Source organism: Pan paniscus, chromosome 16 (genome assembly GCF_029289425.2).
Source record: "Pan paniscus chromosome 16, NHGRI_mPanPan1-v2.0_pri, whole genome shotgun sequence".
Taxonomy (NCBI): Eukaryota; Metazoa; Chordata; class Mammalia; order Primates; family Hominidae; genus Pan; species Pan paniscus.
In genome coordinates, this window is record NC_073265.2 from 39459402 (window position 1) to 39478408 (window position 19007).

The 19007-nt window shown below is 43.0% G+C and overlaps 1 protein-coding gene across 2 annotated transcripts in view; it reads left to right on the top strand.

Annotated features, from left to right (window-relative positions):
• Positions 1-15137, top strand: part of SLC27A2 (solute carrier family 27 member 2) — a 52212-nt gene extending 37075 nt beyond the window's left edge. For both annotated transcript variants that reach the window (XM_003831503.5, XM_003831504.5), the window contains 6 exons: positions 1737-1931; positions 4758-4848; positions 5750-5948; positions 7708-7805; positions 12623-12753; positions 14671-15137. In XM_003831503.5, coding sequence (XP_003831551.1) covers positions 1737-1931; positions 4758-4848; positions 5750-5948; positions 7708-7805; positions 12623-12753; positions 14671-14847 — 891 coding nt within the window. In that variant the 3' untranslated portion in view covers positions 14848-15137. The remainder of the gene's footprint in view (positions 1-1736; positions 1932-4757; positions 4849-5749; positions 5949-7707; positions 7806-12622; positions 12754-14670) is intronic.
• Positions 15138-19007: the final 3870 nt, after the last annotated feature.

Below are 19007 nucleotides of genomic sequence, written 5' to 3' on the forward strand. Positions count from 1 at the left end.
GAATGTCTAGGTCTCATGCAGGTTCAAAAGGCTTCTCAGGCAGTTCCCCCAGACACCCTGGGTAAGAGCCACTGGCGGTGGGGTGGGGGTGGGCTGGTCTCTCTTGACACATTTCCTCCTCAGAATGACTGCTGAAGGGGCCCATTTTCACCAGTGACCAGCATCAGTCCACCTCTCTGGGTGGGACTCCTCAAAAAGCTGCATATGTTCTGGCCAAGCTACTTAAAGATTAAATGTTTATTTTCTGCTTCCCTGGCGCCTTAGCTCCTCCTGCATGGAAACCAATTCAGAGTTTGCCTTGGTGTGGTTTTTAATTGCCATGCCAAAGTCCCGTACCCTTATAGTGCTTTTCAAAGAGTAATTCTTATTCCAAAACCACTTCACAGTGATTTCACAGTGAAAGAAATAATGTAGAAAAGGCTCTAACCAATTGCCGTTTTATCAAAGAAATTAACAGTTGATGTGAGAGGACAGCCCTAATGACCTAGCACTGTTACCCCATTTCATTTTGTATCCTGATAGAATAAAGGTCATAGAGTAACAGAATTTACAAAGTAAAGTTATACCTATTTATTTTATTTCTCTCTTCGACCAACCTGTGATTTCCTGGAGGACATAAATTACATTATTAACATAAGATATCATTAAAACCATCACCGGGCTGGTCTGAAGGTAGTGAGTTACCTCAATTGATTGTTCACAGTTATAGATCAAACTTCTTGTTCTACTCTTTCCCCTCTTCTCACTACTGTACTTGACTAGTCTTTGTTAACAATTAAAAATAATAAAATAAATAAAACCATCATTGGCATGGACATATTTGTGGGGTCTCCTAAATGACTGTGGTTGAATGGAAGGCAGCCTGGTCATAGCCCCACCTCTCTTGCTGACACCAGAGAGACTCCTTTCAGTCCTTACACCCAAAACAGACTTTCCTTTGTGATCTTTACTTACAGCAAATCATATTCTTCCCAGGCCACCTGAGGCAACTGGGAGGTGGCCTCCTCCTTCTCTTCCCCTCCCCATCCCACTGGGACAGTTTTGTTGTCTCGGTTCAGCTCTGCCTGATCTTATGAACACTGGGGTCTACCTGTTAAACGGGGCAGGGCATGGTCAAGACTCTTCCCTGCAGTTCCCACAGGCTCCAACTGTTGCTCTTTAATGGCTTTGTGGAAAATGGCTTTCTCTCTCTCTCTTTCTGTCGCTCACTAGACTGTGTTTCCTGTTTTCTTCTTTATTGTCATAAAAATCCTAGACACTGCTCAGGGTCCCACTGGTAATAGATTGTGCCCATCTCTGACAGATCTTTCCCATGTGGCTCTTCCTTTCTGAAAATTCACCAGTGTTCACCAGCCCCATCAAGAAAACTATGAACATATTATACACATTATTCTCACTTTAGATTGGATATGGATTAAATGTTGGCATCACCTGGTTCTGTCAGATTGCCTCATCTGGCTCCTTAGAAACCAAAATGGGAGAATTCACATGTTTTGGTTGTTAAATCATAGTTCCAGCTGTCAGACCATACTGCTTGTGCTAGAGGAATAGGGAACAATGTGTGTGGGTGGCAGGAAAAAGGCAGACACTAAGGGGCATTTATAACCAACATAAATATGTAATAAAGGCAATGTCAGTATAAATTAAATACATACAAAATAAAGGCAATTATTAATATGTAAGCATAGGCTCCAGAGATGTTTCAGTTTGGTCTCCTTCTTCTCCCCCTACCACAGAAACCAAATGACCGTGATCATAAAGTGAGACTGGCACTGGGAAATGGCTTACGAGGAGATGTGTGGAGACAATTTGTCAAGAGATTTGGGGACATATGCATCTATGAGTTCTATGCTGCCACTGAAGGCAATATTGGATTTATGAATTATGCGAGAAAAGTTGGTGCTGTTGGAAGAGTAAACTACCTACAGAAAGTAAGTACATTGAAAAATGAGAGCATACGTAGCCAGTTTTCAGAATACAGAGACTTCTTAAAAGCCAAGTCATGATGATGTTATCAGAAGTCAGGCAGCATCAGAGCCATGGCCCATTCCTATCACCAAGAGAAGTTTTGCTCATTCTCTGTGATGATGACTTCAAAAAATCAGATCCTCCAATTAAAAGCATCTCAACTTCTATTAAGAACAATGCATTGTGCCCTTGCCATCTGCAACTTAGGTGAAGTCTTCCTGATGCCATTTATACTTGTATGTGATAAAACACCTGAAGGTTACAAGTTCCGTAAGCTAATCGTACACTGTGAAACATATTATTTCCCTTTAATTGTGTCGTGCAGCACCATCACCTGGGGAGTTTTTTTATATGCACAGATGCAAGGCCCCACCCGCTAGGCTTTGGATTCAGTTGTTCTGAGGTGGAGCCCAGGCATCTCAGTGCTAGGATCTGGTGAACATTTATGTCCACCTAATAATTCCACCAGAAAGATATTTGTAAGCCAGCTCACATAGCCGTCTCTTCCCTGTCAGTCATTTTATTGCTCGTGGGTCTCTGTTGTCTTTTTTGTACTCAAGCAGTCAGTCTTCCAGATAACCAACTATTCTACAAATATCCAGAAATGTTCAGCAAATGCTGAGCCTCCTTTGGCTTGAGAAGTCACTGTGGTCATTGTGCCTCTGGGCAGCTCATCCTTTCTGGCCATGAAACAGCCGCACTGGAACTCCCACGCAACCTGTGTCCCCAGGGACAGACCAGCAGAATACAGAGGACAGTAGTTCATGTGCGTAAGAGCCCTGGCTGTGGAGAGCAAATCTCAGTTCCACCATATGCTAGCTGAGTGACCTTGGGCAGGTCACATATGTTCCTCAGGCCTCAATTTCATCATCTGTAAAACAGAGATAACAAGAGAAAATATTGAACCCAGTGCCTAGCCCACACTCGATAAGGGAAAAGGATTGTTGAAAGGATTAAATAGCCAGGCGCGGCGGCTCAGGCCTGTAATCCCAGCACTTTGGGAGGCCGAGGCGGGTGGATCATGAGATCAGGAGATCGAGACCATCCTGGCTAACACGGTGAAACCCCGTCTCTACTAAAAATAAAAAAAAATTAGCCGGGCATGGTGGCGGGAGCCTGTAATCCCAGCTACTCGGGAGGCTGAGGCAGGAGAATGGCGTGAACCCGGGAGGCGGAGCTTGCAGTGAGTCGAGATCGCGCCACTGCACTCCAGCCTGGGCAACAGAGCGAAACTCTGTCTCAAAAAAAAAGAAAGGATTAAATAACTTACGAAAAGGCCCTTAGAGGCTATAGCCCAATGCCTGTCATTTAATAGCCTTGAATAATTGTTAGCCGTAATGATGATAATCACTCTATTTCTTATATTCTGGCCTAATCTCAAGGTGTTCCCAAGTTCAAGGACCCTCTCTGACAACGACAGCTCCACCTATGCTACACAGGTCCCTCCACAGTCCTCTAGACCTGCGCTGTCCAAACAGTAGCCACTAGCTACATGTGGCTACTTAAATTTAAGTTATATTAATAAAAGTTTAAATCCAGTTCTTCAGTCACACTAGCCACATTTCCAGTGCTGAATAGCCACGTGTGGTTAGTAACTACCGTATTGAGCAATGCAGACAGAGAATATTTCCATCATCACAGCAGATTCCTGGGCGGTGCTGCTGCAGACTGAGAATCGATCTCCTACACCCCACTGGAACTGCTGCAGAGGGTCAGCTAATGCTGTATATTACCCATTCTTTACTTTCTCATCCATTGATTGCCGTATTTTATTGTCAGTTTTTCTACTTTAAGCAAAACATTAAAAAAAAAACTTTAAAACCCGGATGATCCCATGCAATTGATGTAGAAAAGAACATTTATTACTACCTATAAATTTTTTACATTCCTGCAAATAAGATCTACATTTGTTGACCATAAACACCACTTGTTTTTTTAACAAGTACTAGCTGTCTGCTAATACTAAAGCATATGATTGTTTGCTTCATCACATAGACTTGAATATAAATTTGAAATAGACACAGTAATCATGGCTAATAATTATATCCAAATACTGTCATGTTTGCATTTTTCTTCCAACAAGGAAAATAATACATTTATTATTGCTCTTACTGAATTGCTGATAATTAAATTCTTATGCTTTGAATTATATGTTAAATATGATAGAGTTTTAATAATTTTATAGTCATGGGCATGAAATAATTATGGCTTCGATTCTAAAATATATTAGATAACATTTCCTTAGAAACATGAAAAATCTAATAGTGTCATATTAATATAAGGTTATACAAGATTTTAAAAACCCATTTGTGATACATCCACCAAAAGACACAAGAATGTTCATAACAGCTTTATTTATAATAGGCCAAAACTAGAAATAATCCAAATACCCATTAACAGGAAAATAGATAAATAAATCATGGTATGTTTATACAAGGGAAAATTGCATGGCAATAAAAAACACCAACATGGATGGATGAATATTATAGACATATTTAGTGAAAGAAGCAGACACAGAAGCATACATTTATTTCATTTATTTGATATTTAAGATTAATTGACAGCAGTATAAGTCAGAATAGTAGTTAACTTCACAGAAAAGGGCAGGAGGAAACTTTCTAGGTGAAATGAAAGTTTTCTCTGTCTCTCTCTGGGTGGCAGTTTTAAGGGTATATGCAAATGCAAAATTTCATCAACCTGTACGCCTAAGATATACTTTGTGTTATACCACAATTAAAAAGGGAAAAATTGTAAAAGATTTATACTCAAAATTATTTTAATCTTGCTAGAAAATCATAACTTATGACCTGATTAAATATGATGTGGAGAAAGATGAACCTGTCCGTGATGAAAATGGATATTGCGTCAGAGTTCCCAAAGGTACAGTGGACTTTTGTTCAATCAACCTGTGCCCCTTCTTATCTTGATCAAGTGACTTTTAAGGACTAACATATTATTGCCACATGGTAAAATTTATCAGAGTGGGGAAAAGGGGGGTTTATTTAAGTACCCTCCAATATACAGGAATTCCAAAGGTGCTAATTTACCGCTGCATGTAACATAATTCTAGTTTTAAACCTAGCTTAACAACTTCTTGCTTATGAGGTAATGTTTTGTGGGAAGGGATATGTAATTGTGGTTGCAAAACTATAGTTTTAGGTGGCCTTTACCTTTAAGCTTTAACAACTGTGCGTTTGTGTAAGTGTGCATAAATCATTATTCAGTAAAAAATTAGCAGTAAAAGAATTACAGGCCAGGTGTGGTGGCTCACGCCTGTAATCCCAACACTTTGGGAGGTTGAGGAAGGCTGATCATTTGAGATAAGGAGTTCGAGACCAGCCTGGCCAACATGGCAAAATCCTGTCCCTACTGAAAATACAAAAATTAGCTGGGCACGATGGCACACACCTGTAACCCCAGCTACTTGGGAGGCTGAGGCAGGAGAATCCCTTGACCATGGGAGGCAGAGGTTGCAGTGAGCCGAGACTGCACCACTGTACTCCAGCCTGGGCAACAGGGCAAGATTCCATCTCAAAAAAATAAAAATAAAAGTAAAATAATTAGGCCATATACAATAATGTACAGTATATGTGTGTGTGGTGTATGTATGTGTGTCTGTAATATATATGTACATATAATTCACAGGTATACATGCATGGAAAATGATACTTCCTACAGCCAGCTTGTTGCCAGCAGGTTGTATGGCATTAGTTTTAAGAGAAGGTTGATGTATAAATTTGACCTCTAGCACATAAAATAAGTTTACTTTCTTCTGTCTTAGGTGAAGTTGGACTTCTGGTTTGCAAAATCACACAACTTACACCATTTAATGGCTATGCTGGAGCAAAGGCTCAGACAGAGAAGAAAAAACTGAGAGATGTCTTTAAGAAAGGAGACCTCTATTTCAACAGTGGAGATCTCTTAATGGTTGACCATGAAAATTTCATCTATTTCCACGACAGAGTTGGAGATACATTCCGGTTGGTTTTTCTGAATCATTGAGCCAAAAACAAACACATGCACAGTTTGGCTTACTCCTAGTGGAATCGCATTCCACTTTGGTTATGGTGCATTTCCTTCTCTATCTTTGGCACATCAGGTCAAACTCCTGTGTTCCCAGAGAATGAGGAATGAAGTGCATGAAGTATCACTCTGCAGTGCACGGTTAACTTGGCTGAGCAACACCAGATGAGAATAAGGCAGGAAACCTGTATCTGATTTCTGGAGACAAAAGTACATTTAACTCCTCTTGTTTCTCCTGCATTATTACTGATCACTCTTAGGACAGCCAAGGATTTTCACTTTTCCAATCATGGAGGTGTTTAGATAAAATCAGATGCAAATTAATGTGGAGCTGATCTAGTTGAAGAGGAGGTGAGGGGTTCGGAGCCCCTTCCCCCAACCCCTTTCATCCCCAACCAGATGGTTTCCCACAGAACTCCCAGGTCAGCACAAGGAAGTTTGGAAGTCCTTTTAACAGACCATGGAATTAACTTCCAACCATAGCACAGTCCTCCAGCCTCATGACACAGCTTCCTTCCTGTGTAAACTCCCTGAGGGCAGGCCGTGTGTCTGCCTGTTCACCCCCAGCACCTACCATGGTGCCTGGTGTCATTTTTTGCATGAATGAATGAGGAAGGGATGGAAGTTGTCTAACTGCAGTAGAAAGACAGCAGGTGGAATGAGGAGAACCAGGCTCACCTCTCCCACTGAGCAGCAGTGGTATCAAGACAGATAACCATTCTGGACCTCAGTCCTTTTGCCCTTGAGATGAGGGTCATGATGATTCTCAGGGTCCTTCCATCTCTACTATTCCATGTCTTAAGATCCATATCACTTTATGCCATCTTCATGTTATTAAGATGATACTTCTGGGAGGGCTAAAGAATTTTTAATGGGCCAGGCGTGGTGGCTCACGCCTGTAATCCCAGCAGTTTGGGAGGCCGAGGCGGGTGGATCACCTGAGGTCAGGAGTTCCAGACCAGCCTGGCCAACAGGGTAAAATCCTGTCTCTACTAAAAGTACAAAAATTGCTGGACATAGTGGCACGTGCCTGTAGTCCCAGCTACTTGGGAGGCTGAGGCAAGAGAATCACTTGAACCTGAGAGACGAAAGTTGCAGTGAGCTGAGATTGCACCACTGCACTCCAGCCTAAGTGATAGAATGAGACTCTGCCTCAAAAAAAAAAAAAAAAAGAATTTTTAATGAAAACAAAATTTAAGTCTTTATTAAGTGAAAAATAGCACCTGGTTGGGCCTTAACATTAGAATCTCCCTGTAACTAAAGTATGATTTTTTTTTCCTTTCTTGTTGCCATGAGACCCTGAAATAAAATATGAAGTTCTATTAGAAAGAACTTCAGAAACTGAATTAAATAGCAACTGAGTTAGTAAATGAGAAATTGAGAGACCTAAACAGCAGAAAATCGTTGAGATTTCTTTCTAATTTCCACTGCCTTTCTTAGCTAGGGCTATATTTTAACATTAGAACATTATTCTGTGTATTGTGTTTCATGTGGCAACATTGAAATTCCATATTTTGTTATCTAGGTCTATACTTTTCCCTTTTATGCCTCAAACAAGATACCCCGGCCAGGACTAAGTTGGGGAGTTTGAGGGGCCAAGATGAGGAACATGAGATCAGGATCATGCAGAAATCTAAAGGAAACACCAGCTCTCCGACATTGCAACCTGGGCCAGAAACCACCAGTGACCTCTGCTAACTTTGTCCTTTCTTCCAGGTGGAAAGGGGAAAATGTGGCCACCACTGAAGTTGCTGATACAGTTGGACTGGTTGATTTTGTCCAAGAAGTAAATGTTTATGGAGTGCATGTGCCAGGTATATACAAGATATGATCTGTACCTAAACCCATAGAGTAACTGAACATAATTTTAGCCTCAAGGCGAAGTTTGTCATTGCTTTCTCCTGCCATCCAGAGTTAAACAGTTCTTTCAGCTGCCAGGGAGTAAGGAGCTTATGTCTGGCTTATGTTCCACTATAAAAGCCAACTCAGTGCATCTGAACATGGCCTTCTCTTCATTTCAGCTCCCAGCCATTCTTGGGCTCTCAGGCAAACAAAGTCTCAAATATGGGAGCTCCATGCCACATTTGGCACACCTCGAGAAAAGTCGTGTCATGCTTAAGAGCTGGGAAATGATGTCCTAGCCTCTGAACTAGGAGGCACAAAGAAGAGCCAGTGCAGTTGCTAGAAGAAAAAGCTGGGGAAAAGTGGATTTTGTACAGCCTCTTCTTTTTAAGATTTCTAAGCCCAGTTCACCACACTAAGTTTCAGAATCATCACACAAGAATGTTGTCACCACAGCTTCATCTGCAGATCCACTTCTGCCAGCAGAGTCAGGAGGGCCAGTGTCTGACCTTGAATCCTGGCTTCAACATCTGCTGGCTGTTTGACTGCAGGCAAATCACTAAAATTAAGGATAATGCCAGCCCTGCAGTTAAGCTTGTCAAGAGAACAAATTCATTTTAATTACATCAACGCTAAGCATATATTTATCAAATATATATATAAGGGTTGTTGTGACAATAAATCACATTAACAATAGACATCAGAGAGGATTCCAGCCTCCAAATTACTGTCCAAATATAAGGCATTAGGGGTATTATTATTCCCCCACAACTCATATTTGGGATTCCCACCCATATTCAAAGTAGAAATCTAAAAGTCCCTTTTTCCCAAGCTCTGACACTTCTACATGGCCTTGTGCTTGTTATTTTTTAAAGAATATTCAAGGCCGAGCATGGTGGCTCACTCCTGTAATCCCAGCACTTTGGGAGGCCGAGACGGGCAGATCATGAGGTCAGGAGATCGAGAGTATACTGGCCAATATGGTGAAACCCCATCTCTACTAAAAATACAAAAATTAGCTGGGTGTGGTGGCACGTGCCTATAGTCCCAGCTACTCGGGAGGCTGAGGCAGGAGGATCGCTTGAACCAGGGAGTCGGAGGTTGCAGTGAGCCGAGATCGTGCCATTGCACTCCAGCCTGGGCAACAGAGCAAGACTCTGTCTCACACACACACAAAAAAAATTAAGTCCGGACACGGTGGCTCACACCTGTAATCCCAGCACTTTGGGAGGCCAAGGCGGATGGATCACTTGAGGTCAGGAGCTTGAGACCAGCCTGGCCAACATGGCAAAACTTAGTCTCTACTAAAAATACAAACATTAGCCAGGGATGGTGGCTCCCATCTGTAATCCCAGCTACTTGGGAGGCTGAGGCAGGAGAATCACTTGAACCCGGGAGATGGAGGCTGCAGTGAGCCAAGATCTCACCACTGCACTCCAGCCTGGGTGACAGAGTGAGGCTCCATCTCAAAAAAACAAAAAGAATATTCAAGAATATCTCTTGCTTGTTCCTCCCCAACTCTGGGACAATGACACGAGGGGAAATATGGCCACATCTTGATGTGAGAGGGGACAGAATGGAAGGGGGTGTGAATACTCCCGTTGGAGAACTCCCCAGGCCTTATGCTGAGTTGACACAAGGGTCTAAGTTGTGGTTGTCAGCCACTGTGCCACCCTACGCTCTTGCAGACCCTTCCTCAAATGTTGTGTAAACATCTAAATGCTTGATTTTAAAAAGAAGAATCATACAAAAGAGTATGTGTGAGGTGAGAGAATCTAGAAGATGAAACAGAAGGATCTAGCCTAGTGTTCCTCAAAGTGGGTCCCCAGATCAGCAGTGTCAGCATCACCCAGGAGTCTGTTACAAGTGTAATTTCTCAGGCCCACCCCGAACTACCAAGTCAAAAATCTCTGGGGTGGGGCCAGGAAACTGTGCTGGCACAAACACCCCAGAGATTCTTAAAAACATTGGAAGTCTGATTTAGGGGGTGATGAAAATACACTAGAACTAAATCCTGGTAATGATAGTACAACATTGTAAGTGTGTAAAATACCACTGAATTGTACACTTTTTTTTTTTTTTTTTTTTGAGACGGAGTTTCGCTCTCGTTGCCCAGGCTAGAGTGCAATGGCGCGATCTCGGCTCACTGTAACCTCTGCCTCCCATGTTCAAGCGGCAATTCTCCTGCCTCAGCCTCCTGAGTAGCTGGGATTACAGGCATGCACGACCATGCCCGGCTAATTTTGTATTTTTAGTAAAGATGGGGTTTCACCATGTTGGTCAGGCTGCTCTCAAACTCCTAACCTCGGGTGATCCACACCCCGAACTTGGCCTCCCAAAGTGCTGGGATTACAGGCGTGAGCCACCGTGCCTAGCAAATTGTACACTTTAAAATGAGTTGGAATGATAAATTTTATGTTATGTGTTTATCACAATTTAAAAAAAACACACACACTGAAGTCTGAGAAGCACTAAAGCCCAGTGGTTCCAAAAATTTGGCCAATCATCAGAACCATCTGGGAAATTTTTTAAAGCCTGGATCTAATGGACCAGAAGCTCTGGAGTATGGGACTCAGAATCTGCATGTCTTTTTTTTAATTCCCAAGTGAATCTAATGATCAGTGAGTTCTGGGAGCCACTGAAACAGAACAAATGGAAGGAGATTGACAGTCTTACAGTGTTGGCAGACAGTCAGATAGGATGAGGAGCAGGTGTGTTCTGTGCTGCTCCAGTGATCAGAACTAAAACCAATGGATTAAAATGACCAGGGAGCCAGTTTTAGCCTGAGAACTCCCCTGTAACCAAAGGAACCATCAATAGAATGGGCTTGTCTCCCAGGATAGGAAATGCCCCCACCAACTAGGGCATGTAAAGAGAGGCTGGATGTCCACCTGGGATCCTGGGAGAACTCTTGCAGCAGTGAAAGATTAGAGATAAATTCTAAAGTCCCTCCCAACTTTCAGATTCTGTGATTCCCAGTGCCACAACTGCTGCTGTCTGCCCCCATCCACAGAGGCCAGTCCCATTCCAGACTAGAAATGCAGCAGTACTGTCTGAAGAAAGGCATCATTCCACTATGGGTGATTCTGCACAAGGCAGTCACACATCTCGGCTTTGGAACAGGAGAGAATTTCCAGGTTTGGGCCTGGAGTGGAGTTCACTTTTTCTAGGTGTCACACCTGAACTGCCCAACTACTCTGTAGAACTTTCTGCAGTGATGGAAATGTTCCATATCTGCACTGTCCAGTATGATAGCCAATAGCCACCATGTCACTATGGAACACTTGAAATGTGGCTAGTGCAACTAAGGAACTGAATTTTTCATAATATTTAATTATAATTGATTTTAGTTTTAATAGCCACAAATAACCAGTGGGTGTCATATTAGACAGTGCAGCTCTAGAGAACCCTTGGCCAAAATTGACCTTTACAATTAGCCCAGAGCTCCTATAGGCTGGAACCATTCCCCCCGAAGCTGAACTAGTCCCAAACCACCCTCCGAGAGTTGGGGCAGAGGCCTGAGACCTGACAGGCCCATTTGCCCGTAGGTCCAGCGTCGCTACTACCAGAGCAAGAAGCAAGGAGACGGTGAATGCGGAGGATTTCTGTTGCATGAGCCTTAATTCTAAAAGGAGCTTATTGGAGACACTTGAGATTTCTAAGACAGCTGCTAGGGACCCTAAACTAAGAGGATCTGGTGCCACTGCCTCTCTCCCTCAGACAAGAAGCAAACCAAATGAGGGGGCATCTTTTTTTCCTTTTGCTGTTTGCCTTCTTTAGAGCTATAGGTAAACACACAATCACCATAGGAGAGATTTTGAAAGCTGGGGCCCAGGTAACCAAGGGAGGCTCCTGTCTCCTCTCTGATTACAGCTGAGTAGTTTAGGGAAGTGGAACTGGACTCCCGCTGGGTCTGCTGGATCAGGTAGAAGATACATTAATACCTAATTACCACTGTCCTCACAAGAAGGCAGTGGTAATTGTTGGAAACTTCTCTGGGCTAAATTCCCTGATGTAGGATCTGTTCTCTCTGTGGAGAGCACATCCTCTTGGGACTAATGGGCCTTAATGGGAGGGCACAAAACAGCTCCTCCCTGTGCCTGCCTTCACCTCCTGTCCCACATCCTCTCCAAAATGCAGACAAGAAAAGCCATTAGAACCTTGATTAGATAAGTAGGTCTCCAAGGTGGTATTTGTGCCCAGAAGTGCAACAAACCTGATGTTGCAACCTGAAGAACAACCCAAGCTCAGTAAGTCATGCATGGAGGTGGAGCAAGGACTTTCACTGGAGTCTAAAGTAACTTCTTGTAGCCACCAGTCCAACCTACTCCCTACTAAGATGTGTTTGTATAGGCTGCTAGAAAGAAGGATGATGGTTATAAGCACGGGATCTGGAGCCAGGCTGCCTGAATTCAATTCCGTACCCTGCCTAGTATTTGCTGTCTGACCTTGAATAAGTCTCTTAATGTCTGTAAGCCTCAGTTTCTTCATCTGTAAAATGGAAATAATCTCTATATCTCTTCAGAAGGTTGTTGTGAGGATTGAGATCATCAATACAACACACTTAATATAGGGCCTGGAATATAATAAAGATTCAACCAACTGTTACTATTGCTATTAGTATTAGTACAATCACTTTACAGTATCTTCGACATGTATTTTTAATAAAAATTCCAGCTATCCAAATGAAACCCATGCTATAAATGTTGTCTGAGCCCACAGTTCTTTGAACTAATAAAGCATCATAAATAGCCATAACACATCTAATTTTTTCTCACTTTATTTCTAGATCATGAGGGTCGCATTGGCATGGCCTCCATCAAAATGAAAGAAAACCATGAATTTGATGGAAAGAAACTCTTTCAGCACATTGCTGATTACCTACCTAGTTATGCAAGGCCCCGGTTTCTAAGAATACAGGTGAGATCTCTTATTATCCAGTTCAATGATCTGCCCTCTTGGAGATTCCTACCTCTTAGGGAACAACTCGCCTTCTCCCAGGATGACTACATTTGCCAAGTTTTCACCGCACTTTCCAGGAAGCTCAGAAAAGTGTCATAGACCAATAAGGAAGTGGTAATATCAGGCTGGGTGCGGTGGCTCATGCCTGTAATCCCAGCACTTTGGGAGGCCGAGGTGGGAAGATTGCTTGAGCTCAGGAGTTTGAGACCAGCCTAGGCAACATAGTGAGACTTCATGTCTATTAAAAATGAAAATTTTTAAAAAAGGCCGAACGTGGTGGCTCATGCCTATAATCCTAACACTTTGGGAGACGGAGGTGGGTGGATCACCTGAGGTCGGGGGTTCGAGATCAGCCTGGCTAACATGGTGAAACCAGGTCTCTACTAAATAGACAAAATTAGCTGGGCGTGGTGGTGCATGCCTGTAGCCCCAGCTACTCGGGAGGCTGGGACAGGAGAATCGCTTGAACCTAGGAGGAGGAGGTTGCAGTGAGCTGGGATCACGCCACTGCACTCCAGCCTGAGCAATGGAGTAAGACTCCATCTCCAAAAAAAAAAAAAAAAAAAAAAAAAAAAATTAGCCAGGCATGGTGATGTGCACTTGTAGTCTCATCTATGTGGGAGGCTGAGGCAGGAGGATTAGTTGAGCCTGGCAAATCAAGGCTGCAGTGAGGTATGATTGCACCACTGTACTCCAGCCTGGGCATCAGAGCAAGGCCCAGTCTAAAAAAATATATATCAGAAAACAGCTAGAAGAAATCCAATCCTAATCCCTTTCTCCTTACAATGACAGGCCAGTTCGTTCAGCAAGAGTCTTAGCACATAACTCACAAAGTCTGTTTGGTGAGTCCTGACAGATAGCGCAAATAGAAATGCTCTGACCCTGTTTGTTGTTTCCAGTTTTAAAGAATACAGAAATCCACAGAAGTTCTACACCTTTCTATGGTGTGAAATTTAATTGGACATTAGCCAGCTGGAATTGCCTAAGACTTAACTATCACCGCTAGGAGGATTTTTTTTCTTCCTCCAACATTAACCCTTTGGTTGGTTTAATACTCTCACTTTTAGACTTTGAGCTCTGTGATTCTGTAGCTAAAGACTTGACAAAGGAGGTCTTAAGATTCCAGATATTGTGTGTATAGGATTATTCCTGTTGATGTTCATAGGGCACCAACATTTGCTTTGCAACCAGATGGTAAACAGGCATGAAAATGAAATATCCTCAGATATTTTGATTAACACATACTTGAAGGAAAAATCAGTCTTCAATCTAATAGACAAGCAGACTGAGAAAACAGAGTTGTCTGTAAATGATGCCTCCTTCTACTCCCACCATGAGTCAGGATATCCTAGCGGTACCTGAAGCCTTACCAAGAAATAGGCACCACCCCTCTGCTCAGAAATCTATGCACAGGTATCTCATCCTTGGCAGGTCCTCCCTCCCCACAGGTGATCCTAAAGCTTTAAGGGAATAAAAAATACCTCACAAAGGGCTCCCTAATGGAGATCCTGCAAACAGAATGTATGGGTATCATATAAAACTTTCACTTCGCTAGAAAATGTAAAGAGTGGATGTTACTTGCCCCTACCACAAAAATGATATCTATTTGAAGTAATCCATTTGCTAACTAGCTAAACTATTCCACGACGTATATGTACTTCAGCACATCATATTGTACATGAGAAAAACACACAATTATATCTGTCCATTTAAAAATAAATTAAAATGGAAAACTTTAACTTTCACTTCCCAGCTCTCACATGAGCCAGGGATACTAATGATTTGCTAGATCCCCATGTCCCACCCCTACCCCTTGCTCTGCATCCTAATCTATTGCAAAATGCAACCAAAATGTGGATTATTTGATGTTTTCAGGACACCATTGAGATCACTGGAACTTTTAAACACCGCAAAATGACCCTGGTGGAGGAGGGCTTTAACCCTGCTGTCATCAAAGATGCCTTGTATTTCTTGGACGACACAGCAAAAATGTATGTGCCTATGACTGAGGACATCTATAATGCCATAAGTGCTAAAACCCTGAAACTCTGAATATTCCCAGGAGGATAACTGAACATTTCCAGAAAGAAACTGAATGGACAGCCACTTGATATAATCCAACTTTAATTTGATTGAAGAGTGTGAGGTGCAGTTTTGTAGGAAATTATGCATACCAGTAAAGGGAGACTTTTTAAAATAACAGTTGAGTCTTTGCAAGTAAAGATTTAGAGATTATTATTTTTCAGTGTGCACCTACTGTTTGTATTTGCAAACTGAGCTTGTTGGAGGGAAGGCATTATTTTTTAAAATACTTAGTAAATTAAATGAACACCAACATGTGAGATGGCACTGTCTCTGTGTTCTTTCCTCACTTTACTCTAAATACAAAGCCTGTGTCAATTACTCCAAAGCCTGAAGTCCTCACTGGTAACTTTTCATAGGTGTCCCATTCATAAGAGTAAAGACGTTCTAGGTAAAAATGGCTGGGAACGGGGGGGGGTGGGGTGAGGGATGGTAGGGTGAGGAGGCTAGATCAGCAGTGGCCAACACAATGGAAATCTACTCCAATGTGAGGAGGCCAACTTTCCCTACCCAGAGGCATCCTGTCCACTGTGTATAGGTAGCATTATCCAACAGGTAATAATGCCATCTATAGTCCTTACAGGAGCCTAATTCTATGGCATCAGAGTTCTGTACACAAAAGGTGTTCAGGCTGGGCTCAGTGGCTCACGCCTATAATTCTAGCACTTTGGGAGGCCAAGGCAGGTGGGTCACGAGGTCAGGAGTTCAAGACCAGCCTAGCCAAGATGGTGAAACCCCATCTCTACTAAAAAAATACAAAATTAGCCAGGCGCAGTGGCAGGCGCCTGTAATCCCAGCTACTCGGGAGGCCGAGGCAGGACAATCGCTTGAACCCGGGCGGCAGAGGTTGCAGTGAGCCAAGATCACATCACTGCACTCTAGCCTGGGTGACAGAGTGAGATGCCGTCTTAAAAAACAAACAAACAAACAAACAAAAGGTGTTCAATACATTTTAGCTACTTTAGGGGTTGCAAACTCAAGTGTCTTCAGAATTCACATAGGTAATGTGGATGAGAAAAGCAGGTCACAAATGAATGTGGTAAACTTGGGGACGGCCACTAAGCTTCAGTCAGCTAAATACAGGTCAAGTATTGCTGGAATTTTTTAATTATTCAGAAAACAGAAATCCATCAGAACTTATTAACATTAGTGTCACTAAAGTTGATCTACAACCCCCCCCCCACACACACACACACACACACTCTCTCACAACTACTAAGTTTGACTGGCTTTTTAAAAAGAAAACAAATCCAGATATATATGTGAATCTCCCAATTTTTGAAATCTGAAGTCTCAAAATTTTTTAAACTTCTATGCATCCCAAACAAAATGTGTGTCTGGGCCAGATAAGTCCCAGCTGTCCAGTTAGCACCCGAGTCCCACTTACATGTGCCCCTACTCCTCAGATGGCAACTGGTTTCACTCCAAAGCCAGTCTCCTGCCCACGGACCCTTTTCAAAGACCGGAGGAGCTTTAGGGTGGCACGGGAGGCTTTGGGAAATTCTGAGGAGCTCTTTCACATAAGCCCTTTCTCCTTAGACCCAGCTGCCTCCCTTCCTGGGTTTAATTGCTTTACCTCTGCATGTATGAGCTGCAACAGAATTCCAGGAGCAGGTCATGGGTAAAAGCATTCAAGATGACATGTACCTTACCTAGAGCTTGTCCTAGGCATGGGAGCATCATGGTCATTGAGTTCACATCCAGAAAGCATGGCCCAAGTTTACCACAGCCTCTCTAGAAGTTTCTGTCATGGAGTTTCCTTCCCTAGAGGACATCTTCAGATGACCAGGAGCTGGTAATGCGTGCTAATTCTCCCCCAGTTTAGTCCCCATAAAGCCCCAGGCAAACATTTCTAGGACTTCTCAATGATATATGATGAGAGGTGTTGCCACCCCCAGCCCCAACAGAGTACTAGAAATATTTTTTTTAACTCTCTCCACTCTTTTGGGTGACTTTAAGAAGAATCATGACCAAAATCCTTGCCCCCACTCATTATACCTAACAATAAACATTTCCTGAGTGCTTAATATACACTGAGGACTTGAGGAGGGTCTAAAGAAAACTCTAGATAGGCTGCACCTTTGTGAATTTTGCCAGTAATTAGAATGATTATTGTTTGTGGGTCAGCACTTGGGAATTTTTGCAAAATTCTCTCTGCCTTTGAGTTACAGGAGAATGTGAACCTAAGTAGTGGGAGATAGGACAGCCTTTGAGTATCACATTGTGCAATTGTGTTACCTGGAATCTTGTCAAAGGAGAAGCAGGTTGTCAGCAGGGGTCATGTTAGAGCAGTGGCTGCATTCTGTGTCACAAGGGGTATCTTTTTGGGTAAGAGGTCAGCATTTACACTGTTGGCCAGAATATTCGTGTTATATTAACCAGAGCCTGCTTGCCCTGATCTCATTTGACCCATGTTTTAGACCTTCCAGTCAGAAACTCAGAGACCCAAGTCCTCACATCCACACCCTGCCCAGCTCTGCCTCCCAGCCTGATGGTTTCCTCAGTCTCCCACTTCCCCATACCTCCCTGAATCTGGCCAGGTAACACAGCTCCATTGAGATAAATAGAGACACCCCCACAATGTCCTCAGCCCCTAGGTTTGCATGTATGTAAACAATTTTAAGCCATCACCTGTGAGAGATAATACCTTAAAGACTGATTTTTCTCTTTGAAAAGGGTAAGAAATAGTGCCCAAGAAATATCTGCACAAGTCATTCTCATTTGAAAATATAAGTGAATTTAAAAAAATAAGCTGATATCCATGTAAATTATCCAACAGGGCTTTGATTTCAAATGTATTGTTTGGAAACCTGTAATCAGTGCATAGATGGGATGCTATAGGCACCAAAATAATTTGGGGATAAAAGTAGGAAATGTCAGCCACTGAAATGGATGCTAATGAGAATCAGTATTAAAATGGGTAAAGTTAGGCAGGCATGGTGGGGTGTGCCTATAATCCCAGCTACTCGGGAGACTGAGGCAGGAGGATCACTTGAGCCCAGGAGTTTGAGTCCAGCCTGGGCAACATGGTGAGATCGCATCTCCAAAAAAAAAAAAAAAGATAGGTTTACCTGACTGCAGTCACTCAACCTAAGAGATAATTTGCTAAATGTGTCGTTCATTCATACATCCACCCTACAAGCACTTAGCGGGTGCCTGCTACGCACCAAGAAATGTTCTCAGCACAAGAGTGCTGAGTCCCATCCCCCCAAACTAGAATTGGAGTTTGCATTTCTAACAAATGCCCAGGTGAGGCTAATGCTGTGGGACGGGGGCCACATTTGGGGAATCACTGACATCCTGAGTTATACAACATGTGCACTTACTTAGTGGGTAACTCAGTTCCTCAGAGCCAGGTCATCCCTTACTAACTGAGGCTCAGCTCTTAGCTCAAGTGGCTCAAAGTGCAGTCCCCAGGAAAGGCCCAGCATCAAGAAGCACCTTGTCATCACAAGCCTGCAATTGCTCTTGGAAATTTACATCAATTAGAGATTATATCTGCTTGCTAGATACATACACATATATTGTGATTTGCTATAGCAAACGAAAAGCAATCCTAGAGAGTAGCTAGTCAAACCTCTTTACTTGATAAATGAAAAAAACTGAGGCCTGAGGTTAAGTGACATGACTAAAGTCACACAGCTAATTGGCATCACTAAGCTCTCACCTAGTACTTGCAGGAAGAGAGTACCGTCATAGACCAGTAGTTCTGAGTGTGGTCCCTGAGCCAGCAGCATCAGCAGCACGTGGGAACTTGCTGGACCAACAAATTCTTGGACCCTGAAAAATTCTAGACCTACTGAATCAGAAACACAGAGGGTAGGCCCAGACAGCTGTGTTTTGACAAGCCAAAGCCCTCCTGGTGTTACTGATGTGGACTCAGTTTGACAATCACTGGCTTAGAGCAGTGCACAAGCTTTACTGTGCATGAGAATCACTTGGGGACACCAGTGCTTTGAGTGCTTGGAGTGCAGTGAGTGCTTGGGGCACACACACTGCTTTGAGTAGCATGTCAATCTAAAGCAGTGGTTCCCAGATGTCCCTGCACATTAGAATCATCTGGGGAGCCGTCAAAAATCCCAAAGCCCAGGCCCATGCCATACCAATTAGATCAAGGATTCTGGGAGTGA